The sequence below is a fragment of the Thermobia domestica genome, chromosome 3, assembly GCF_964235325.1.
Source record: "Thermobia domestica chromosome 3, izTheDome1.hap1.1, whole genome shotgun sequence".
NCBI classification, from domain to species: Eukaryota; Metazoa; Arthropoda; class Insecta; order Zygentoma; family Lepismatidae; genus Thermobia; species Thermobia domestica.
Genome location: NC_137456.1, coordinates 67,604,375 through 67,629,262, shown reverse-complemented (window position 1 = coordinate 67,629,262; position 24,888 = coordinate 67,604,375). Strand labels below are relative to the sequence as shown.

General features: G+C 37.5%; 1 protein-coding gene across 4 annotated transcripts in view; it reads right to left on the bottom strand.

Moving 5' to 3' along the window:
• LOC145680469 (uncharacterized) overlaps positions 1-24,888 on the bottom strand; it is a 176,246-nt gene that overhangs the window by 47,819 nt on the left and 103,539 nt on the right. The window contains exon 1 of one of the 4 annotated variants that reach the window (XM_081751034.1): positions 18,534-18,780. The exons of 2 other annotated variants lie outside the window; for them this stretch is intronic. In XM_081751034.1, coding sequence (XP_081607160.1) covers positions 18,534-18,564 — 31 coding nt within the window. In that variant the 5' untranslated portion in view covers positions 18,565-18,780. Of the gene's footprint in view, positions 1-13,288; positions 13,553-18,533; positions 18,781-24,888 lie in introns of those variants that run through there. One more of the 4 variants, XM_081751035.1, reaches the window with a different exon arrangement.

The following is a 24,888-nucleotide window of genomic DNA, read 5'->3' as shown; positions in this document are numbered from 1 at the left end:
TAACCAATCTCGTCCTTTTTCCTATGTCAGAAGAAATATTTTCTCTATCTTGGAAGGAAGGAACAACATTTACCTTTACTCTACGTCGGAACAAATAATATTTACCTTTTCCCTATGTGAAAGAAAACAACGTTGGCATTGATTTAAAATTACTAAAGATTCTAAAGTTAGTGATAAAAAAAATCGGAAGTCCATTTGTCTTACCATAAAGTCTTCGTGATCACCAATGATAAGGAGTTTAGAACTTTGTACTAAGATATCACCTAGTGCTGTACTATACCAACTGTTTTATTGTCCTTTAAAATTATCATTAAAGAAGCTCGAAAGATTGTTTTTTATGATAACTTTTGAAGTACATTCGCATGACCTTAAGTTATGCAACGCACGAGAATTATTACATGACTTACATGTGCAACCTAGAAATATGTATTTATTCAATGTCTTAAGGGAAAGTAATGCTTAAAATAGAACACTAATCTCTGAACGAAGGTAAAAGCAAACTATTGTAGTTGAATGTGCGTATATTATTACATAACAGATTAAAATAGCCGTAATGAGGAAAAAAATATACGTTTAAGGGATTATTCTAGAAATAACACTAAATCTAAATCGTTATTGTTATGTTATATCAAAGATCTTGAAAATAAACATTGGGTCTTGAGGTTGGTATCATCTTTTACTTTGAAGTAGATCTGTACGTTATCGCGGAACTAGTCTGGTATAGATTTCTCAGGAGGATAAATACGATGCAGCTTATAGAGGCCGCTCTAAATGGATCCCCTAACAATTTTAAGTGGGTAGAAGGAAGAATGTAGTGTTAGCAACAGTTGGGAAGAGAATAGCAATACAGTAGGAATCCGTAACATTTGGAGAAGACAGGGATGGTACTCCAATCATACTGTGAGCAGGCTTATTTGTTGCGTCTTCTCGCCATTAATAGTTATGGCTTAAATAAATGCTGTCATCAAGTTCGTCAGACTAAATTTGAGGATTCTTCGATAAAGTTTCAGAATGTACGTATACGAGGGCAGTTTTTCGTCAACTTCTCTAGAGCAACCAGAAGGGAATTACCTGAGATTGCGAAACGTGGATTAGGCAAATATGTACATTGGAGACCACATATCGCCCATACCAAAAAATAGGTTCCACTGATCAATAGTAGCGAGCGTGAAACCGTATCGTGTGTAATCGAAGCGCCCACCAAGTGTGAACTTACGTGATGTAATTCGATTTCTTCACTCGGAATGAATGATTAAGAATTGTCGTCGAAGAATCGTCGTGGAATGATTAAGAATTATGACGGGAACTTTAACCGATTGTTGTGTGCACAAATGCTGCAGAGAATTTAAAGAATTTACCAACGTACAGGACGAGAGTAAGTAAGGGTAAAAATCTGTGGCGGAAGACGATCTTGAGGAATGTATAAATCATTTGATTCATAGAAAGGGTAGAACATGGTTTCTGAACTGTTTGGTTTTGGAACTTCAGGGAACTCAGCGGCCGCCTTGAGGAATCAAATAACATTACGTAGGTTCACACTTGGTGGGCGCTTCAGTTGCACTGGATACATTTTCACGTAGTTCACACCTGGCGAGCCCTTCGGTTGCACTAGATACGTTTTCACTTGTAGTCCACAATGATTGAACGGCAGTCCCTGTGTTTTGGTATGGGGGAGATGCAACCTGCAACGAATAGATTTGGCCTATCCGCATTTCACCATCTCATGTGGTTCTCCTCTGGTCGCTTAACGGAAGTTTAAAAAAAAAAGGAAATGTAGTATGCTGAATTTCAATTCAGCACCATCATCTTGCTATAGTACCATTTTACAAACCCTGGTAAGATTATGTTTTAGCATTAGTTTCGTCTTCATTGGCAGCGCTTTTATCGTACAGCATCAAATTTTACGTTAACAAGACGATTCGCTTTTTTCTCGAATACGTACTACGCATGACGATTTACCTCATCCATATTTTATTCAGCTCAGTGAGATTTATCAATTAGTGCATGTTTCGTTTTTGGTCATTTTGTTACTTGAATGCTAAAAATTAAAGCACAGAATTAATGACAAAATGCCATATATTCTAATTTTCATGACATTTTCAGGAAGCGTGTAATTTCACAATTTAGAAGCAATTTGTTGCCATTTTGCATTTTCTCTTCCATTGCTCTTTATCCACACATGAATGACAGAATACCAAATTTTTGACTTCGCTGTTATTTGGCCAAACGATCGAAGTTTCTCATATATAATAACTGCAGTCCCTTGACGTTGGAATGTGGAAAGTAGAGGAGGGATGCTAATATGTCTTCAATTCTTGGAATTTCGAATGGCAGAGGTAAACGAAGATGCTTACTTTGAAGAAATAGCCACGTATGGGCAGTTATTGTGAATAGCTGGCGTTGCATGACACATAGCTGTTGTTGATATGCATTTTAATGTTTCAAGAGGCCGAAAGTAGGCTTTTCTAGGAAAGAGAAGATGGAAACATTTGTGAATAAGTTTGGGTGTATGTTTTTCAACTGATAATTTTGTATTTTTTTTTTTTAATTATGTGAAACTGGTTTCCGCTGAGAAGCGTTTATTTTTGTCACACACCATTATACGCACTGGAAAACAGAAATCTGCACGGAGAGGGACATGGTAGCTCGGTGGTAGAGCGCTAAACTCTGCTATGTGGGGTCCCTGGTTCGATCTCCGGCCACGTAAACTTGTACTGGTAGCATACTGGTAGCATCCGTAGTTTCCTCGGGGTACTCTCGTTTCATCCTACATTCTCATTCCACCATTTCTTCCATCATTATTCACTTGCCTTAATCATGCGTCTCCCTTACTTGTTAGCCTAAAGAGTATAAACGTGAGACGTTAAACTGAGATTCCAGATTCACAAATCTGCAAACGCAAATCAGCTGGTGGAAAGTTCAGAATCTTCTTGGAATATTCACAAATCTAGTTTCCCATACTAAGAGTTCAGCGAATGATCTGTGTGAGGCCCTAATTAACATGTTCAGCCCGACAGCATGAAAAAGCTATGCTTTTCGAAAATTCCGACATGAGCCACCGGTAATGCATGCCATTCTTCCTTAATTCCCAACATGCGCCACCAGTGGTACACGATCTTTTTTTTCTTTCTGATATTCGTGGTTATAAGTTGCCTTTGCGTTTTTAGTTAGAAAAGTAGAACAGTATCAAAGACTTTCTGTCATTATATACATCCTAGACAATTTATGGAGCAGAAGGAAATAAACCTGATATTTATTGTACATTAAGTGTGGTTAATATGGCATTTTTATCATATAAAATACGTATGGAAATGTAAATAAAACTTATTGGTAGAAAATTGTAGACAAATATTTTCCCAAAATCAATAAAAACAGTATTATTCACTAGAAAATACACGTTTAGAAATCAAAGATTAGCTATTTTGTGCTGAAATGAAAATAATGAACAGACTATCTACTGAGTTACTTATTTGATTTTTGCTTTTTGAATTTTCTTAATGTTTCTTATTGAAGCACTCAAGACACATATAGTGCGGTTACCCTGCAACTATTGCAGTATGGAAACACGTTTAACCAATTATCGAGTTGGCGGGTTTCCCTTTTCCTGCTTCATGGCTTGTAACAGGATTTTATGTTTCAAGTATTTACTACCACTTTTTTTTTTTTTTAACAAGTATTTACCAAATTCCGATAGAGCACCACAATAGCACCGGTTATTACGCTAGATCAGCTTCTGCAACAGTGCTGCATCAAACAATTTCCGAACACAAACACAAACGAACTATATAATGCTTATTTTCTGTAATAAAGCTGCTCTTTGGGAGCATATGCAGTTTCTAACTACTCCTCCGACTACTCCTCCCCGAGACTACTCCTCCGCTCCAACTCTTGAACAATTAATACCATCATGGAGGTATTCATCAAACTACCTATCCTACAAAGTCGGAAAGATTTGACAAGTTATTGTGCGCCACCGATGAGACACATCAGAACGTTTATGGTGTAATAAACACGGGCCGGCATGAGCCACCGGTGGCGCACGAATCCAAATTTTAAAATAGTATTAGAGAAATAGTATTTTATGTCCAAAGAGGCACCTCAGAATGGATTACTTCATAGAAACCCGAAAATTCCCTGAAATTTGAATGTCGGTTTTTTTGGTGAAGGCAACGCTTTTCCAACTGCGTTACTTTCATTAATCTTATATTGTAGAATGTGTTAACATGGACATCCTTTTACGGAAGTTAGAAAACGTTTGTTTTAGAAACTTTCTCGAAAAATACATTTACACACCTAAAAGTTTCAAGTGTATTGTCTTTGAGAAAAACATTGATAGCACGTGCAACGGAACTGTTGACGATATCCGTAAAAGCGTGGGGGCGCGGTGGCTCAGTGGTAGAGCGTTCACCTCCGGTGCTTGGGCCCTGGTTCGATTCCAGCTGGCGCCGTGTGGACTTTGTGGTGGACAAACACCGTGCTCGTGGGTTTTCTCGGGGTTCTCCCGTTTCCTCCCACTTTCTTCATTCTACCATTTCACTCATCTCTCATCATTACCGTCTTCTTTAGCCTAACTTAAAAACAAATATCCGTAAAAGCGCTGCTGACAAAAATATATCAATTTCAATCGATAAAACATTCGGTGTTCTAGGCCTTTCCATTGCTAATGTTGTAATTGGAATTTTGGGAAGGAGAGAAGGGGGAGAGCGTATTTGATTCCATCAGAAGTTCTGGAAAAATTAAAGGTACGCAATTGCTCAGTTTTTATTTTATTATTATTATTATTATTATTATTATTATTATTATTATTATTATTATTATTATTATTATTATTACAGAATCGCTTACTATTCTGTGGCTAGAATGCTTAAAGCACGATTGGGTTCATCTCTTTGTCATAGACGGAAGTGCATACATGGAAAGCATTTTGTAAATTTTGAGAGAACTTTTGAAGAATGATGTCGTTTCGTTTGAGGTTCTTTAAATAATACGAGGAGTGATCAGAAAATAAGGTTACAAACCCTACAATGAAACGTCGTGTATGTATTATTTCATACAATCAATACAGCCAACCGATAGTACATACATTAGGTTATTATCGGTTAAGGTACTTATAGCATCGTGGGATGAGTTTGAAGATTCACTACTGATAAAAGTCCTTGTGTCTTCGGTCACGTTGTCACGAAGTGCTTCACCTGGTCACGTTGTCACGAAGTGTTTCACCTGGTCGCGTTGTCACGAAGTGTTTCACCTAGTCTGAAACGTAGCAACGGCCTCCTAGATGCTCCTTCAAGTGCGAGAACAGGTAAAAGTCGCTTGGAGCGAGGTTTGGGCTGCACGGAGGGTGGTCGATGACCCCAGCGAAACTGCTGCAACAGCGTGGTGGTCTTCTGAGCTGTATGCGAACGCGCAAACTTTGGACATCATTCTGCAACATGCTGACGAGACATTATAGTCTCTTCGTAAATCTCTACCAGCTGCTGGTGAGTTTGAGCCGCGGTTACATGTTTCGTCCACAGAAATCGAATAACTGAGCAGACTTCGTGAGACCATTTATCCAAACGAGTCGAATTTGTGTTTACCTACAACTGGCGTCTTAGGTGGCGGATCGCTGAAACTCTGTACAGTTGCCAATTATACTAAATGTCGCTTGCACAGAATGATTTTTTTAAAAACTCACAGATTTCATTTGGGTTTAGAATTTTTTACTGAAGTCCAATTTTCATGAGATTTGTGGCAAATGATCAAGGAAGGGTGGGAGATTTATGGGACTATGTTTATTGGTTAAAATTCACCTGGGGTAATATCGGCCACGCATCTAGAAAAACAGCAAATATTCGCCAATACCTTGGAATGAGGTTTTGCATTTTTGAAGCGAAATTGCAGAATATAAATTAAATGTTCGTGAAAATACAAATTAAGTGTTAGTGGTAACACCCATAAATTACATGCTGAAGCCAGTTTCTTGTGATTAACGACGGAGAGATTTCCTGGGCGACCTAAGGAGTCGGTAATGGCATCTTCCACAACACCCGCCTGTGGAATCCAATGCTTCCCTGTCTCACTCAGAAGCGATCCTGTTTTTTCCAATTTATTCACTAGCAACTTTATTACGTTCCTGTCTGAGGCTGAACGTGAGACAAATTTGTTTTTAAATGCCCTTTGCGTAGCAACAACAGATTCCGTTCTCCAAAAACTTTTAACGATAAAGTCATGTTGCTCGAAAGAGTACACTGTTCTCACTGTGTCCTGATCATACTCACACAGTGGCACAGAAATGTACAGCACAATTCCAAATACAACAGTCCAGTTTCCTGTTTCTTATTGACATTGTCAAGGTGGTCGAGTAACGAAAAAAACTCAAATCTCCACACCGCAACGCACCTCATTCCAATTGTAAGGTACACTGGCAAAGATTTGCTCTTTTTCTTGAGGTATGGCTAATATTACCTCGGATGAACTTAAACCAGTAAACAGAGTTCTATAAATCTGCCATCCTTCCTTGATCATTTGCCACAAACCGCATAAAAATCGGACTTTAGTTAGAAATTCTAGACCCAAATGAAATCCGTGAGTTTTAAAAAATCACCCTGTAGCATGTGTGGCCCTTGGTTTGCCAAACTTATTTTAGGACAAACTTTAGTTGTTTAACCCCCCCCCTTCCCGTCGGTCTAGTAACTAGTGCGCACGCCTTGGTACAGGTGGCCCAGATTCAAATTCCTGTCGGAAACAATTGAAATTTGAACGCGTTACTGTGATTCGAGTTCCCCTTTAAACCGTAAGTCCACATTTCATATAGCCCAGGTGCGGAAAAAGCCACTGAACTTCAACAAACCAAATTTACTAAACCTCTTCAAGATTTTCATTAATTGATTAAAGTTGAACGTTTCCTTTCAACATCGAGGCTATGTGAGACTGAGATCCGAGATAAGTATAAGCACCAGAAATGGAACTCTGGTCTGTCTTACTAAAAGTATCTATACTAACCATACAGTTACGAAGGAGCCGTGACAATGTGTTACATCCTGGATTATAAATAAAGCACTGGCAGGGATCCATCTAGGAAATGGCTAAGGTGGGCTCAACTCCCCTACTGAAATTAATTTATTGATATGCACGTATGCATGAACTCAAGTTAGCCCCCCAAAATTATATTGCCCCTTCTTGTCTTAATGTTCTGTCTACGGAATATGGGATGTAATAACCGTAAAATATATTTTTAAAAAACAATGCTTTTGTACAGAGAGTGATTCAGAACTCATTCGTGGCTAAGCGGTTAGTGTCCGCGCCTTTGGCGTGGGAGATCCGGATTCGATTCCTGGCGGGAGCGCATGTGATTCGGAATCCACGTTAATCAGTAGGTCCCGTCTCATATAGCGCCGCTGCTGAAAGGGATATTCAACTCAACTCAACTCAATGAGGATGATTCAGAAAGTAATAACTCCAAGCTCACTACTTGCCCAATAGTATTGCAAACATATTGAACTGTTTATTAGACTCCTATCTGCTGTTCTGCGCTGTTGCAAAATAGAGACCATATTTAAAACAGCTTATAAATGGAAGAAAATTAATTTTTAATTAGAATGCTGTAACATTACCCTAGCAACCAAAAATTAAACTGAAGATGCAGGATTAATATTAACAAACACTTGGACGAATTTCGAAACGTATAAAATAAATAGTTTTCATAATAGTTTGGAAAGAAATATGCCATGTTATTATATAGGGAAACACCATCGCATTCCGAGTGCTGGACACAGCCTTAATGCACTAACGTTTAAGCTATAGAATGTACTTGTTTCACATTAGTATTTCTTCTCATCCCAGAATAATGGACCAATCTATGGCATCCAGTGGTGACTTCTGGTTGAAACAGTTGGCTGTCATTGAAATTCTGACTGCGGAAGGTTGTGCGCCCAGGAACATTCATCGCTGGCACAGAGTCATCGATACACCATTACGACTCGGAAACGAATCGTCAGTCTATGGAGTACCGTCACACGTTTTCTCCTCCGCCCAAATGTTCAAAGTTGACCCATCTGTTGGAGAAGTGTTGTTGACATTTTGTCTCATCTTCCATATACTCCAGATATTGCGCCCTGCGACTTTTGGCAATTCCCCAAACTTAAGAATCACCTTAAGGGCCGGATCCAGGATATGATTAAGGGAGGGGCTAAACTATAGTTTGCCGTTTTATCCAGCGTAAAGCAGGATTGAAGCCCATTTTATCCATTGTATACCTGAGCGTCAAGGTGCCTATTACCCATATAGCCCCTTTGGATCCGCCACTGGATTATATATATATATATATATATATATATATATATATATATATATATATATATATATATATATATATATATATATATATATATAGAGAGAGAGAGAGAGAGAGAGAGAGAGAGAGAGAGATGAAGCTTTTAAATGGAAAAAGCATGAACTACGATAATTTGCGTGAAACTTTCCGAATATTTCAATTCGCTGCCATCATAAGTCAGTTAAGGCGCCACGGTACACATTTGTGAAATCCGAATCTAGTTTTAAGGACTATAACAAAGTTCATAAAGAAAAAACTTTACAAAGATATAAATGTTGGTCAAAATGCCTGAAGAGTACATAAAATCCATCTTCTTAACTTCAATGAAGAAAATAAAGCTTGGAGTGACTACATAAACTATTTTATTTTCCTTGTAATGTTTACATAACATTTTAGCAAATCATAACACCTCGTAACTTCGTTTTCGTAATTAGTTAATTATGGGTAATATACTAATAAAAGGTAGCATTTATGGAAAGTATTTGGAAAGTGTATTTAATAATGACTGAACTTTTAATCACGAACACGATTACCATGTGACGTAAATTACGAAAAAAAGATGTTAACTGCAATCATTAGGTAGCCTTCACACTAGGATCTTGTGGGCCGCTCGTGAGCTGCAGCTGCTAGCTTTGCACATGCTCTGAACCGCCGCTCTGAGCTGATATGAAGATCACCCTGCCAGATGCTGGCGGGGAATAAAATAACACGCAGTCTTATGAGAGCAGTTTACACGTAAGCGTGAGCTCAGTTGGAATGGAGAAAAGTGTACATATATTTGATGTTGAAAATTTTCTCATTTTGATTTCGCTATGATGAAATGCACACTTTATACTATTATAGAGTTCGTCAAACAAAGATATAAACTTTCTGAAGTAATTGAAAACAATTCTTTCATCTCTCAGTTTAGGAAACAGACTGTAAAATGAACATTTTCCCAGTCTTGATCGATTTATAGGGTAAATCTAAATTATTCTATATCTTTTCTGATTTTTTCCCCTTTAATTTATCGCCAAGATTAAAGCTGCAGCTTCTTCTGGCTCGAGCATGGCTACCATTTTGGTATTACTATCTTTTGGTCGGCTTAGAAATATTCAATGCCTTCACACTACTTTTTCACATAAGCGACTCACAAGATCCTAGTGTGAAGGCGGCCTAATATTACCCACGACACTAAATTTGAAGCTGCTTCGTCTCGAAAAATGTGAAATAAAAGTGCTTTCTTGTATCGAAAAAATATATTTAATTCTAATAGAAGAGCTCTGTCTCGTCTTGTGTGTCGTCACAAAAATTGTCCCGTCTCGTTTCGAGAGCAACACTAGCAATAATTAACAATAGTAATAAATACATAGAACAATAGTAAAGCCCTGAGAAAGAAAAGCAGTAAACGCAGAACAACACTTTAGACATATGGTTGCAGCACTGACACTGGTGCAAATCTCGGGGAGGGTTGAGGGGATATATTCCCCAATCTTTTAACTGGGGGACTGTCCCCCAAATAATCCGCTTTGAAATTTTTTTTTTTTTTTGGAAGAAACATTACTTCACAGTACCAGTACTTCATCTTCATCGCCTGATATATAATATACAGGGTTTGTATAAAAGTAGGTATCAAGTATAACATTCTAGTTTATGGGTTCATTTGCTTCGGCTCTTCCGAGCTTAAGATGTAAGTAAATCCACATTAAGAACAAATAATAAAACTAAGTATACCTGATGGATAACAAGAAATCGTATAAAATGCAATAAGCTGATCAGTACGGTACTGTATACCTACTTTTGGGCCACCCTGTGTATAACAGGTTCACCTCAGAAATCAGATTCATCTACCGTAACATGAGTCCCTCCCAGAATAAGTTTCAAATCTGCCCGCCTCACAATGTTGAAGACAACTCTGCTCCCCTGATCCTCCACAGCATTATTTTTCAACTTCATAAATATTTTGAACATCGCATAAAAAAAAAGAGAGAGAGAGATTGTGGGAACGGTCTTACCCGTCCCCCCAATGTTGAAGACAGATTTGCGCTGATGAGCTCTGAACATGATTTTGGTTAACCGCGGATCCAAATGAAACTAATTTAAAGCATGACAAAGTTAAAAAAAAAAAAAAAACATCATAGTATAAAATAAAGATTAATTCTTGGAAAATTAATTTCCGCTTAACTGGTACTTTAATTCAGAGTTGCCAACCTCAGAAAACAAAATTATCTATTTTTGTCTTTAAGATTATCGTATATTTGTTATGCAAGTAATAAATATAGAAACAACTATAATACTATTAATGATAACAATAATACGTAATAAACTTAGTAATTTTCAGTTTCGAATTCCAAATCGGTGTCACTGTCCTCGCCATTTTTTTTTTTTAAAAAAATCCTTATTAACACTGCCCAGAACAAAAACAATATTTCCACTCCTTCGTAAACATAATTGAATTTTAAAGAATGGATGTAGGGTTGCAATTTGTCAATTTTCAAAAAAAAAGTTATTGATCTATTTTAGCGGGAATGACTGTTAAAAATCTCAGTATAGGTGATTTATAATTATCAAATGCACGTCAACAATTTACTTGAACATTCAAAAACTGTTTTAAAAAAAGTGTGTGTTCTAAAATTATCGTGTATTCACCTATTATCGCAAAGGCATTGCATTAAGGTTTAAGTTATCGTATTGTTGGCAAGCCTGCTTTAATTATGGTTTCACTCGAGTAGACGGTTCTATGAAATAGAAATTTTATAGGTAAAATACAATGTGAAACATTTTTCGTAAAGGAATGAGAGTGTGAATATAAGTAATTTCTGTCAGTGCACTTTAAATTGAAATGAATTTTTGAATGGGTAGTGAAAGTATTGTATGTGTAAATATTTACTGAAGCGGAAGGCGGCAGAATACAAGAGGGCAAATTGGAAAAATCTTTGAGTTTTACGTCCCACGGTTATGCCGGGTAGGCTAAAGGAGACGGTGATGATGAGTGATGAATGAAATGGTGGAATGAAGAAAGTGGGAGGAAACGGGAGAACCCCGAGAAAACCCAAGCACACGGTGTTTGTCCACCACAAAGTTCACTTGGCGGGGGCTGGGATAGAACCCGGGACCCCAAGCACCAGAGGTGAACGCTCTACCACTGAGCCACCGCGGCCCAGGGCAAATTGGGTAGAAATAGACAGCGGATATTTTCGGTTTGTACCAGAGGAGGTTCCAGTAGGTAAAAACTGGGGGAGCCAACAAGAACCCAGACTATGATAGGTATATCATGAGTTTACTATAAACTTTCAAAAATATATAAGTAATAGCTTCAATTATTTTTGTCATTCAAAAACTGCCCCGGCCCCAGGCTAGATCCGCCTCTGGTTCGTACGTTACTAATGGACGCTTGCGATGGATGTAATGCAGGTAGAATTTACCTGAAAGGTCTAATGTAACGTGAAAATGTAAGAAATCTGTCAAATTTTGGTAGAACGGTCTGCTCGAGTAATGGTGGAGTCTGGTGGAGTCTCACATATCCTAGTCGGCATTTGTTCTTCTCTAAATTTAAAGGTAGTCAATGGATGGCACTAATTTCTTGCATTAAGATAAGTTATAACTTTAAATGAAGTCGTAATTAAACGAAATAGTTTAATTAACAATCTTCAATCTAGCTAAAAGACGTATAACAAAAACCATCAAGAAATAACTTATAAAGGTATCGCACACTGCCTTACATAAAATCCATCTTATTTTCACGAAAGTAATTATAACTAGGGATAAATAAATAACTATTTTCTGTGATATTTACATGATATTCACCTAGCTAATTCCAACTTTGGCAATTTCATTTTAGCAAATTCCGGGTACTATACTATCATCAAAATATACAGGGTGTATCAAAAAAACACTTTATAACTGAAAAACTCATTTTGATTTATTCGTTTATCTTACAGAGATGGTTTTGGGTGTCATTTTGTAGCAAAATATATCAAGTTTTGACTCACGTAGTACACTAGTTCAGAAACAAGCCACTGCAAGCGCTAGCGGCAGTTTGCAGCAAAGATGCCATGCCTTTACTGGTCCCGAGCGGCTAGCTGTGTGTTTTAGCTTGAAGAATCCAAATCTGCTACAACTGTGCAACGTAATTTTCGTACAAAGTATATTAAAGATCCTCCCAGTAGACCTACTATTTACCGGCTTCTCTACCAGAGGTCAGAGCTAGGATTTGCCTCACAATTGAACAAGTCATATCTGACATGCTGCAGCGGTTTTGGCAAGAAAACGACTTCAGATGGTATGTGTGCTGCATCATCAATGGAAACCACATTGAACCTCTTCAGGTATAGGGTAAAAAAAAAAAATAAATAAATAAATAAATAAAATAAAATAAAAAAAATAAAAATAAAAATAAAAAAGAAACAGTTTGCTAGAAAATGACACCAAAACCATGTCTGTAAGCTAAATAAATAAATATGGGTGTTCAAAGTTGTAAAGTCCTTTTTGATACACCCTGTAGCAAGGGCGCCCATCAGGGGGGGCAAAGTGGGGCGCTCGCCCCCTAAAGGAAATTGTACTTCGGAATATCGAAAGCCCAATATATTTTTTAGAATAGTTACAGCAAAATTTGAAACTATATTTGAAATGTCGCTTTTTCTTAGCCCCCCTTCCCTTGGAAACCACAACATGGGCGCCCTTGCCCTCTAGTATTTATATGGAAAACATTTGTAAAATACATTTAATAATAAATGCAATTTTGTCAGAAATAAAATCATTATGGAAAATAACGTACAATTATTTGTAATAGAGATGGTACAATAAACAATAATTAAACAAACAGCAAGAAACAACTGGAAATTCCATGAATACAAATGAATACTTTCAACGCTAAAGAAAACAAAATGTCATTAGCTGAATATTACATAAGAGAGTATATCTTGCAGCCATTACGTTCGAAAGAAGCTAAGAAAGCTTAAAGTAAAATACATGAGATTACAAAAGATTACTTACGATCTGTATGAGTGTGAAGAGATACTTATCGTCGTGTTTTACAAAAATGTCTTTATCCACTGAGAAAGAAATATCACACACTCGTAACAAGCATTAGGCACAAATTAGTATGAACACAAAATGAAACAAAACGCGTTACATCAAGAGAACATAATGTTTTTTACCGGCTCGCACACTCAAGGAAAGGCGAGAGAAAAAAAGTACACAACATACAAGATTACGAAAAACATATGAAGACAGAGAGAGAGAGATGGACACCACGCCATGCGCAGTACCGTCGACCACGAAAATATTCAGCGTCTTAGCCAGTGGACCGTAACAGGGGCTATTAAAGATTGTGTAATGATACGAAAAAAAGGAAAGAAAAAAACAAGAAGAATGCAGTTGGGATTCTCCAGAAGGTGAAAGAAGAAGCAATACAATACATACACATAATAATAACCCCGTCCTTACAGCGAACAATATGGACATTTAGAGCACAAAAATAATGTAGTTCAATGAATTGAAATTTTTGATTTTCCACGCAGCTAGGACATTTCAGACTTTCTTTGGAGATGGGGATTAGATAGAGAAGATTTTCAACTGATGTAGGTAGAGTTTCACGATTTCTGTAATTATATTACAGTACGATATGTACAGCATATATACAGGGTGTTCCAAAACAACAGCGACAACGTTTGGGAGATAATTCTTGACACCAAGATAAAACAAAAAGTATAGACCAACCTGGGTGCATAAATGCTTCCGTTCGGAGTTTTTAGGCTGCCGAAAACATGAAAAAATGAACTTTAAAGGTTCATAGCTCCAATACTATGGGATCTACCGCAGCCGGTTCAAGACTTCACTTAGGAACTAACATGTGTCATATCCAAAAATACATGTTTCAGAATCCCGCAGTACTCACGCAACAATTTTTATAGAGGAAATTTTCTACGGGTATATAATTTGAAGTACTTACCAACTACCTCTATAAAAATTGTTGCGGAAGTACCGCAGGACTCTGAAACATGGATATTTTGATAGGACACATACTAGTTCTTAAGTGAAGTCTTGACCTGACTACGGTAGGTTACATAGTATTGGAGTTATGAACATTTAAAGTTCTTTCTTTTTTTTTTCATGATTTTGGCAGCCTATAACTCCGGAAAGAAACATTTGTGCACCCAGATTGGTCTATACTTTTTGTCTTATCTTGGTGTCAGAAATCGCCTCCTAAACGTTGTCGGTGTTGTTTTGAAACATCCTGTATATCAAACTGAGTTGTCAATTGTCTCCCATCTCTCCCAACTGACGCTCCTCATTTTATGTCTAACGGTAATGCCCTTGAGGCTAAAGGAGATAAAATTAATGTAAATGAATGACTTTGAGAAAAAATTGGTGGAATGGGAATGTGGGAAAACCATGAGAAACCCCACGGATACAATTTTCTCCACCACAAACATACATGATCTGGGATGAAATCAGAAGCGTCTAGCTTGAGCCAGCGTACCGTATATTTTAATTGGAATTATTATGTTAATCATATCCCGCCTTATGCAGAGATGTTTTGACGTATGATTAGCGTCATACCAAAGGCCTGACTACTGCAAGAAACATATGTTAGTCGAACTCTTTAGTATGGCACTAATCACGCGTCAGAACGACTCTGCATAAGCACCATAGTGTTCAGATTTCTATTGTCTATTACTTTCTTTCTCCTTTTAGCCAACACAGACAGAAGTCTTATTCAGGCAAAAACTGGTCAACTGTGCACTATTTTTAAAAAAGCATATTATCTCAACTACGTATATATGAAGGAAATTTTAATGCTTTGGGTTGAAAAAAGTCACAAACGACCAAGAAAGATAATCTTTCCTTACATTTTACTCCATCTAGCATGGGCAAGATATGAATAAAGATTTCTAACGAGAACGGAAGACATTGTCCAGTTTTCTGAGAAGCAAGGTTGTTTTGTGAACAAAATTGTTCTGTTTTCACCAAATGTGAAATATTTCTTTTCTCACTATATTTTATAAAAATTTGGAAAACCATCTTCCTTAATAATAATAATAATAATAATAATAATAATAATAATAATAATAATAATAATAATAATAATAATAATAATAATAATAATAATCCAACCTGTGCTAAATGCTATCTAGTAGCCGAATCATTGGAGTGCTTTTTAAAGTATGGGTGGAACGGAATTCGACTTCCGTTCGGGCACAGGATTTCGGCGACGGCCGAACATCAGAAACAATTAGGAAGCAATCTCTCGAATTTAGACGCAGCAAACCTCAGTCTAATAAAATAGAAGTATCTAGATGGGAACCGTTATACAGTCAGAAACAAAAGTTCTTTCCGTTTGATGAAATTAGTTTCGAAAATAACTTCAGAATGTGAAGGACAATTTAAGTACAGTTTTCCAGTAAATTAAAAAAGAATGTAACTTTCCAGCCATACCTCCGTTGTATGTTCCAGCTATATCATCGTTAATTCCAAAATAAATCTTACCAAACGGAAAGAAGTTTTTTTGTCGCTCACTGTACAAGCAATCAAAACCATTTTGGCCTACTAAAACTCTTAATGGGTTTTAATATTATTTGGTTTTATTTTAACACTTCGCTATCTGTTTAAAGTTTTTGAGCATTTGTGTTTTTGTGTGCTTATACAATTCCGAGGTTATTAAAGACAGGGTCTACTATCATGACCAGGACTTGAATTTGGTGTAGTTGGTGTGTCCAAGACTATCATACAAGATTAACCGTTATAGTATAGGTCTTCCCCACCACACTAATTTGCCTCCAACAAACATGTGTAACATGATCATGCTACTGACCTTGGGTCCTTGGAAACGTCTAGTACATCCGTGCTTGGTGAATAAGCTAGAGTACGAGAAAGGATGCATATAGTGGGCGGTCCGCAGAAAATTTCCTCCTAGAGCAGGGGGTGGCCAATCTGTGGACTGCGGTATAGGCCTGCTAGTCAACCCGCAAGGTGTGAATAGTAGCCCGTGGTGATGTCTGTATCGATTATTGTTATTGTTCTTTTAATTCCCTCTAGCGGGTTAGTGAGCAGAATAGTAGACCGCCCGTGATTTGCAAACTGAAAAGTAGCCCACCAACCTAAAAAACTTGGCCACCTCTGTCTTAGAGCCAAGAAAACTTATATATGAATATCTTCTCTTCGTAAATGAAAAAGTTCATATTTCCAAAGAAGAAAACAATGTTTAAATTTTACGCTAAGTATGATAAATTCAGATTATTCCCATCAACACTAAAATCAAATAGTATTTCTTTTCAAATCAAATTTGACAATTTAACTGACACAGCTTAATTCAAAGAGCTCTTGAGGTATCTCATGAATATTATGTTCTCGTAATCGAACCTGGAACTATCCAGATTGTAGCCATAGCTAAGTAGCTGCAAGAGAACTAATTGGTTTTACAGCAGGTATCTATTTCAATAAAGAACACATCTACAGCTTAAGGAAGCCAATTGCTCATCTCAACAGATTCAAAATATTGCCATTGGATCCTAATTTATGCCAAACCGAACGCTATTGCTGATTGGTACATCCTCATTATCGAAGACCTTGTTTTATACTATAATGTCCCTAGTTACTTCTAGGCCAAACTACAAATCTCTCACCCAGTCTTTCCAAATGTAACTCTTTACACTTCCTGCGAGTTTCTCAGATGAACAACGCCTTTCCTTAGTTTTTCGCTCATGTTCTAATGACTTGCGATTATTGTTTTGGAGTTTAAAGTTCCGTTCCAGTATTAAGGTTATATCAAACATGGACCTAGAACTTAAAGTGGAATCCAAACCACATAAATTCCCACACGAAGTTAAAGCAGAGTTTTCCGCGCCGGAGGCACGTATGCAAATCATATAACATTTTAATGATGGGCATATTATTTAATGAAGGAAATATACAGGGGCAGATCCAGGATATGATCAAGGGAGGGGCTAAATCATAGTTTGCCGTTTGAGCGTCAAGGGGGGCTATATCCCCTATAGTCCCCCTTTGGATCCGCCCCTGTACATATATCCTTCATTAAATAATATGCCCACTATTAAGATGTTACATGATTTGCATACGTGCCTCCGGCGCGGAAAACTCTGGTTTAACTTCGTGTGGGAATTTATGTGGTTTGGATTCCACGTTAAGTTCTAGCTCCATGTTTGATATAACCTCGATACTGGAACGGAACTTTAAACTCCAAAACAATAATCGCAAGTCATTAGAACATGAGCGAAAAACTAAGCAAAGACGTTGTTCATCTGAGGAACTCGCAGGAAGTGTAAAGAGTTACATTTGGAAAGACTGGGTGAGAGATCTGTAGTTTGGCCTAGAAGTAACTAGGGACATTATATATATATGCCATGAAGACACTGCAAATGACGATACGCTAAAATTACAGTACAATACGATAAAAAGGTGTTATGCACTGTACCTTGAAGTAAAATAACTCCCACTCGTATTACTATTCAACTTCTGGCGGAAACTGAATCAGGAAACATTGCTAGAAAAACCATCTTTCCTGAATTAACAAACACAATTTCCTATTTTACCCTATCTATTCACATATGAGAATAAAGTATATACAGTACGATTGAAAAAAAAGAAATGAAATCTTTCAGTTTTGTCACCCCTTTTTTTTCTATAGGCTAAAGGAGACGGATGACTAATGTAAATGAATATTTCTGAAATAATTGGTGGATTGATAGTGTGGGAGGAACGCGAGAACCCCGAGAAAATCCAAGGACATAGTGCTGTCCACCGCAAACTCACATGTTCTGGGGTCGAACCAGGGACTCCTTGCACCAGAGATGTACACTCTACTCACTCCAACCGGGACACTTGTTTCCGGAGTCTTCTAATTAATCTTAGACAATATTCTACTTTGTTCAGTGCGAACAGGGACACGAACACAGATATATTGAGGTTAGTTATAAACGCCCATGCCCTTCAATGGGACTACATTTCTGATGGATTGTATACCTTGCTATCTGAAGTCTGAGGCCAAAATCTCTTGAATATTACCACTGTCTAACCCGTGAGCTACCGTGCAATCCCTTCCCATCTCCCTGTAATACGATTAAGTTACTTGTAAAATAAAACTGTAAATAGAAGTGCAGTAATATGTTCTTGAATTGAAATTTTAGGTTTTGAATGAAATAGAACACTAAAACTAATTTTCCAAAAGAAAATCCGTAGGTATTGGATATATTAACAAAATTAAGTACTCTGTACTTACCTATAACACACGAAGAGTTCAAATGACTCATGAACTGTAATAGATCTTCATGGTTAAAACAATTAAACGAAAGTTACTCTAGTCTGTAAACAGATCCGTATTAGGTACACTATGAAACGTCCAAAAAACCACAAAGCACACATCTCAATAAAGACATGTGCCGCTAAAAGAAAAGTGTGACTGATAGGTTGGTAAAGTCACTTTCACCATCTGACTTGGTTCCTTTATTGGCGGAAGTACAATGTTCTGTGCAGTACAAGGAGTGGAAGAAGAGATACAGGGAAATACGAGAAGGGAAGGGGAACATACTCAACAAATATTATCTACTATTCAGTATGCAGTGTTGGTCGTCACTTCTTGCACGTGGCCTGGAGAACTAGAGGAAATGGACAAGTGGCACGGTGACAAAAAGAATCCACAATTCTTTGAATTTAAGACACCAAACGGATGATAATAAGCAACAGTACAACAAAAATAAGATCATAAGGAGAGGAGGGGAACTTAATTCCTTACTTCTAGCTGCCATGTTGATTTCCTGTTACCGGTACTTGTTTGTTGCAGCAGGTTGGAAACCGGAAGTAGGACAAAACACTCATTTCGCTTTTACATTTGTAGACACTTTCATTTTCTTTCCCACTGTCGTTAAGTATGTGCATGATTGGTTCTTTTGTGTGGTTACTGAGTGAATGAAAAGAAGAGTATTGGGCGTGTACTTGGTTACGTATGCTGCGATGGAGAGGTTTATTCTAGAATGTAGAACAACTTGGAAGGTGTCACGGCCATGAGAAATGCATTACCGAGATAAATGTACTGCACATGTAGATGTGAATGAATGATATTTGATCTTGATCAAGGATATTGGAAAAGAGAAAATAATATTACAAGAGAAAGGATCAAGGTTAATTATGTATATACTAACTAGTTTTTAATTACATATAATTTGAATTTTTGAAACGTATCTAGTTCAAAGACTTTAACGTGCCACAGTAGCAAGATTTTTTTTCTCCATATGTAGCCGTGCATACCTTCGGCATTTGTTGTTTGTTTATTGAAGTTTCACGTTATTTTTCCAGCACCAGGACTATATGAGCCGTGCATTTACAGTTTAAGGTGGAAGCATTCAAATTTGAATGCACTCTCACCGGGCATTGAACCCGAGAATACGTGTACCAAAGGCTCGCGTTTTAGCCACAATGGGGAGGGCTTCAGCGTTTGTGCTGCCAGGTTTGGTTCCAGGTGCAGGTAAAAATTTTCGGCATTGATCCAGCATCCTCATGCTTGAGGAGAATTATGTAATGAGGCGACTCAGGTTTGGAAATTCAGCTGTATTAATAGAGATGGTATCGAGACGAAATGAGACTTAATATCCCCATGCCGTAGGCGTTGGTGGACCACCGATGGGCAACTAGCAACATCTCACCAAAAATTGGAGGCCCCGCAGCGACGATCCGCGGTGGCCCCACTTTCGTTTTGAAAATTATACCACCAGCGGCCCACCAGTGGCAGAGACGCGACGGAACGCCAAGGAACCACAAAATTACTATCCCAAAATACGTTAAATTGCCTATATGCGTGATTTGTTTACATTAAGATGAGTCTAAAAAACACTTTTAAAAAGTGAAAGAAAACTACCTCGGGGTGGGCACGAACAACCAACCTTATGATTACTAGCTGCGTGTTCTTCTGACTTCGCCACGGAGGCAATGAATAAAATATCGCTTGTAGAGGAAACAATCGTTGAAGTCTTTTGGCTAATCAAAGTGTTCCTTTAATCGTGCATACTCGACGATAACAGTTTGGGATTTGATAAAACGCATTCGGCATGTAATTGTATAACAAAATGACAGGCGTCTATTTACTTTATTTCATAGTTCTCCATATTTACTTTCTAATGATCGACGGAAGTTGCCATCTAAATTCATACAATTATTCGCACTCATTTTAAGATTTTTCACTTCGTGATGTAGAGGCAGGGGTTACTATTGACCCCCAGGAGCTCACTTTAGGAACAATTCGTCAGAAAAAAATAACGTATAATAATAACCGTATGCACATGACTGGCGATAGTTCGTGTTGGTCCCTTCGCGATTCTCCGCGACGAATCGAAGGATCGCGGACTAAAATGAAGTTCTCGCTGCTATGCGATGGTAACTTCAACACCCCGACTCTAGATGTTTGTTTCGACTCGACGAAACTCTGCCGCCAGTGGCACACCAGCGGCAATCCTTCGACGCGTTGCTATATCGACAATCGATATTTACCTGCAAGTGGGCCACACGGTGTTGGCGACGTTGAAGACATGGGGATAGTCTCGGTTGATGAGTAGAGGTTTCAGTCTCTATCTCGTCTTGAAATGAAAATTAAATGAAATCTTGTCATCTTGAAAATAAAGTTTAATGCGCAACGGTTATGCCGGCTAAGCTAAATGAGAGGGTGATGATGAGAAACGAATGAAATGATGAAATGAAGAAAGTGGAAGGAAACGGGAGAACATTGAGAAAACCCACGCACACGGTGTTGACCACCACAAAGCTCACTTGACGCGAACTGTGATCGAACCAAGGACCCTATGCACCAGAGGTGAACGCTCTACCACTGAGCCACCACGGCCCCTTTCTCGTCTTGAGTCAAAAATCATCGTATCAGTATCAGTCTCGTCTCGAGGTCCAAGTATTGATCTCGTCTCGGTTTTGTCTCAATTCTCTCGAAATAACTTGCATGAAATGCGAAATTTATAAGTATAATCACACAACAGCCTATTAAAAAAAAATCTTTATAGATCATTCTTAACTATATAATTAAATATTGTAGGCTGAAAACTACTTCGTTGCCAAGTTGCTAAAGACCGTGTTTCCCATGCATGTGTTGAAAGGTTCAGTCTGTAGTGGGTGTATCAAGCCTAGGATAAAAGCCCAATAATGATTTAGATTCCATTTTAAGCAATAGTGTTTGTATTAAATATCGTATGTACCGAAAAGGATATTAAACTGTGATAATTCAACTCCAATGCCTTACATGTTATACGAGGTTCTGGCTAACGCACAGGCCTTCGTTGCACGACGTCACGGATTCGATTGCCGGTAGGAAAACATTCAAAAATCTGAACATATTACGTTGTTTCAAAATCCACCTTTTTTTTGGGCCCACGTCTTATATAGCCTCGCTACTGAAAGGGATGCTACATTCCAATTCAACCAACCAATTTACACTACTTTACATCTTGATACTTCTAACCAATTGTCTAGTTTAGCCTGATGCTTTTCCTCCTGCCATGATCTTGTCATCTCCTATTCTAGTTTTCATGCTCTTACTATCTGCTAATAGCAGTTGCTGTCAAACAACAAGAAATTTAAATATGTCTTTCCCAGAAGAATTCCTAAGCTATATGGAAAAATAATGTTGCAGAGTAAACACATTATATGTTTGCTTTACAAAATTGATTTTTCGTGACATTTTGACAAATGTTCTTTGAATCATTTAAATGACTGGAAAGATAATAAAGTATATTGAATCTCAATTTAAAATTATTTCCTGTTTAAAACATCTTTAATATACCGAGGTACCAGTGATTAATAGTGACATTTGGTCCCTTGTACCGGGTATACGTCTACACTGCAGGTCATTCAAGGGCAATCGTTATAGTATCTTACATGTAACGTAACGAAACGAATTTTGAGTTTTTTTTTTTTAAATGTAATTTCAGTAATTTAGGTTAATATTCGAAACAAGACCGAGACTGAGCTTGGTCTCGTCTCGAAATATAACTGTCTGTCTCGATCTTGATCTCATCTGTGGTAAGTTTCGATATGTTGAGTCTCGGCTTCGTCACTCGCTTTATAAACATTTGTCTCGTTCTCGGTTCCCAGTGAGAAAGCAATAATTGAATGCATCTATTATATATGATACTGATACCTAATCACTAAATGACATATTGTTTACTGTAACGATTGATGAAATGTTTTAAACAGTTTATTCAATTCTTGCCAATTAACAATGAAATAAATAACACTTGTGTGAACGAATAAAAAGAAGGGAAGACATGCAAAGTTTTATACATAAATTAATAACACAAATTTGTAATCAGCACGTTAGCTAGATTTCAATGATTCGAGGTGAAAAGTAATTTTGTGGGTCAATAGATTCGAGGACAGAAAAATATATATCTGTCATCATCATCATCATAGGTATTCTGCCCGTATTGGCAGGTTACTTGCAGGAGCTGAGAAGCTTCAATGCTCCATGGTCTTCGGCTAACCTCTTTGTCTTCACGTACGATATTTCTGTTTTGATATTGTCCATAAATCTGTAGACAACAATAAATATTAGAGAGGGAAATATAAAGATCAGGGAAGGATTATTCTAGCTTTTCAATGAATGTTTTTTCGTCATAATTTGCAAGGATAGTGTCATTTTTAGTGAGTATGCTAAAATGATTTAATTGTCGATATTTTTGGTGTTGACGTTGTGTACTACTGTATATCTATCGACTCTTCTTACTGTCGATGCTTTGTGCTATTGTGGTATTGACTATCGCTGTTTTATTTTCTATGTTTTGGGTAACGAGGTTATATCGATGTTATACACGTCGATGTTTCATATTCTCGAAGTTATGTGCGTTGATGTTCTGACTGTCAATATTTTGATTGCCGACATTATGTATGTCGGTGGTTTCTACCGTCGATGTTATGTGCATCGATGTTTTGTACTGTCGATGTTATATGTCGCTGATATATTGACCATTGATGTTTTAGTTGCCAATATTATGTACGTCAGTGGTTTCTATCATTGGTGTTTTGAGTATCGACGTTATATGGTATCGATATTTTTGTTGTTAACGTTATGTACGTCGATGGTTTGTATGGTTGATGTTTCGTGACGTCGGTGTTTTGAGTGTCAGTGCTATCTGTCGTCGGTGTTTAATACTGTCAATGTTAAGTTGGTAATAGATTGAGGTGTAGGCCTAACTACCTGATTATAGGCTTGGCTTTAAAACGTAAGAACCAAAAACTTCACTATTTCGAAATGGCCGCAGTGGCTCAGTGGTAGAGCGCTCATATCTGGCACATGGGGCTCCTGGTTCGATCTCAGCTCTCGCCAAGTGAGCTTTCTGGTGGACAAACACCATATGCCCAGATTTTGTCGGAGTTCTCCCGTTCAATTTTACTTCATTCATTCCACCATTATCATACATCTCATCATCATCGTCTCCCTTACTTTCGGTGCATAAACGTTGGACGTTAACCCCCCCCAAATCGCTATACCGAAAGTATAGTTATATACAGTGGCTCAATAAAGAAGTCGGACATATACATATTCACACATTCAAGAGAGAATAGACATTCCAAGAGTACGCTTCAAAGAACAAAAAAAAATATCTTAAGTACTCTATATTATTTACTTATGGAAAATAGAAACATCAATGACAAAACTCAATTTCATGACTACAAAAATACAAAAAATGAAAATACAGCTAAAATCCATCTCAAAAAAGAACTCGGACAGGTAGCACCACTCTCTTTCTTTTCGGGCTTTATAGGGGAATTTCCAAGAGTTTGTCTACTTGACAGTTTTAGGTGTCCAAATGAAGCGAGTTGAAGCTGTAATGTTTTTACGTGGATGAAACTCTGTGTTTAAAAGTTAAAATGGGAAGTCAACGTGGGCAAACATCTTTAGCAGTAAGAGAACTTTTTCAAAAACATTAGAAAGAGAGAAAATCAGTTCGTGATACTGCGGAAATAACAGATAGGTCACTCCCCACAGTTCATGATATTATTAGACGTTTTAAATCAACAAAATCGGTGGAAAATACACCTAAAAGTGGTAGATCTAGAGTGTTTTCAAAGTCAGACGAGCGATGGATTGTACTATAGGTTAATAAAAACTCCAAAACAAGTGTCCTAAACTGGCCAAAAAAGTATCAAAACATCTTAATAAACGTTTGCATCCCGAAACGATAAGATTTGTTTTAAGAGAAGCAATTTACATGGAAGAGTAGCCCATAAAATACCGTTCGTGAGCAAGTGTAATAGACAAAAGAGACTTAGTTTTGCAAAAGCTTATAAAAATAAAGATTTTTCGTTTAGGAGCACTGTGTTATTCGCGGACAAAAACAAATTTAATTTGTTCCGCTCAGATGATCAATGTTACATCTCGCGAAAACCTAATGGAGAACTCAGAGCGAGTAATCTACGATCCACTGTGAAACATAGAGGTGTCTCGGTAATGGTTTGGGGCTGTATGTCCTCTGCTGGTCCAGGTAAACTTCTTGTAATCGATGGTATTATGGACCAAACAAAGTATTTAAACATTCTGAAGCAAAATTTGGTACAAAGTGCTGAAACATTTGGAATAATAG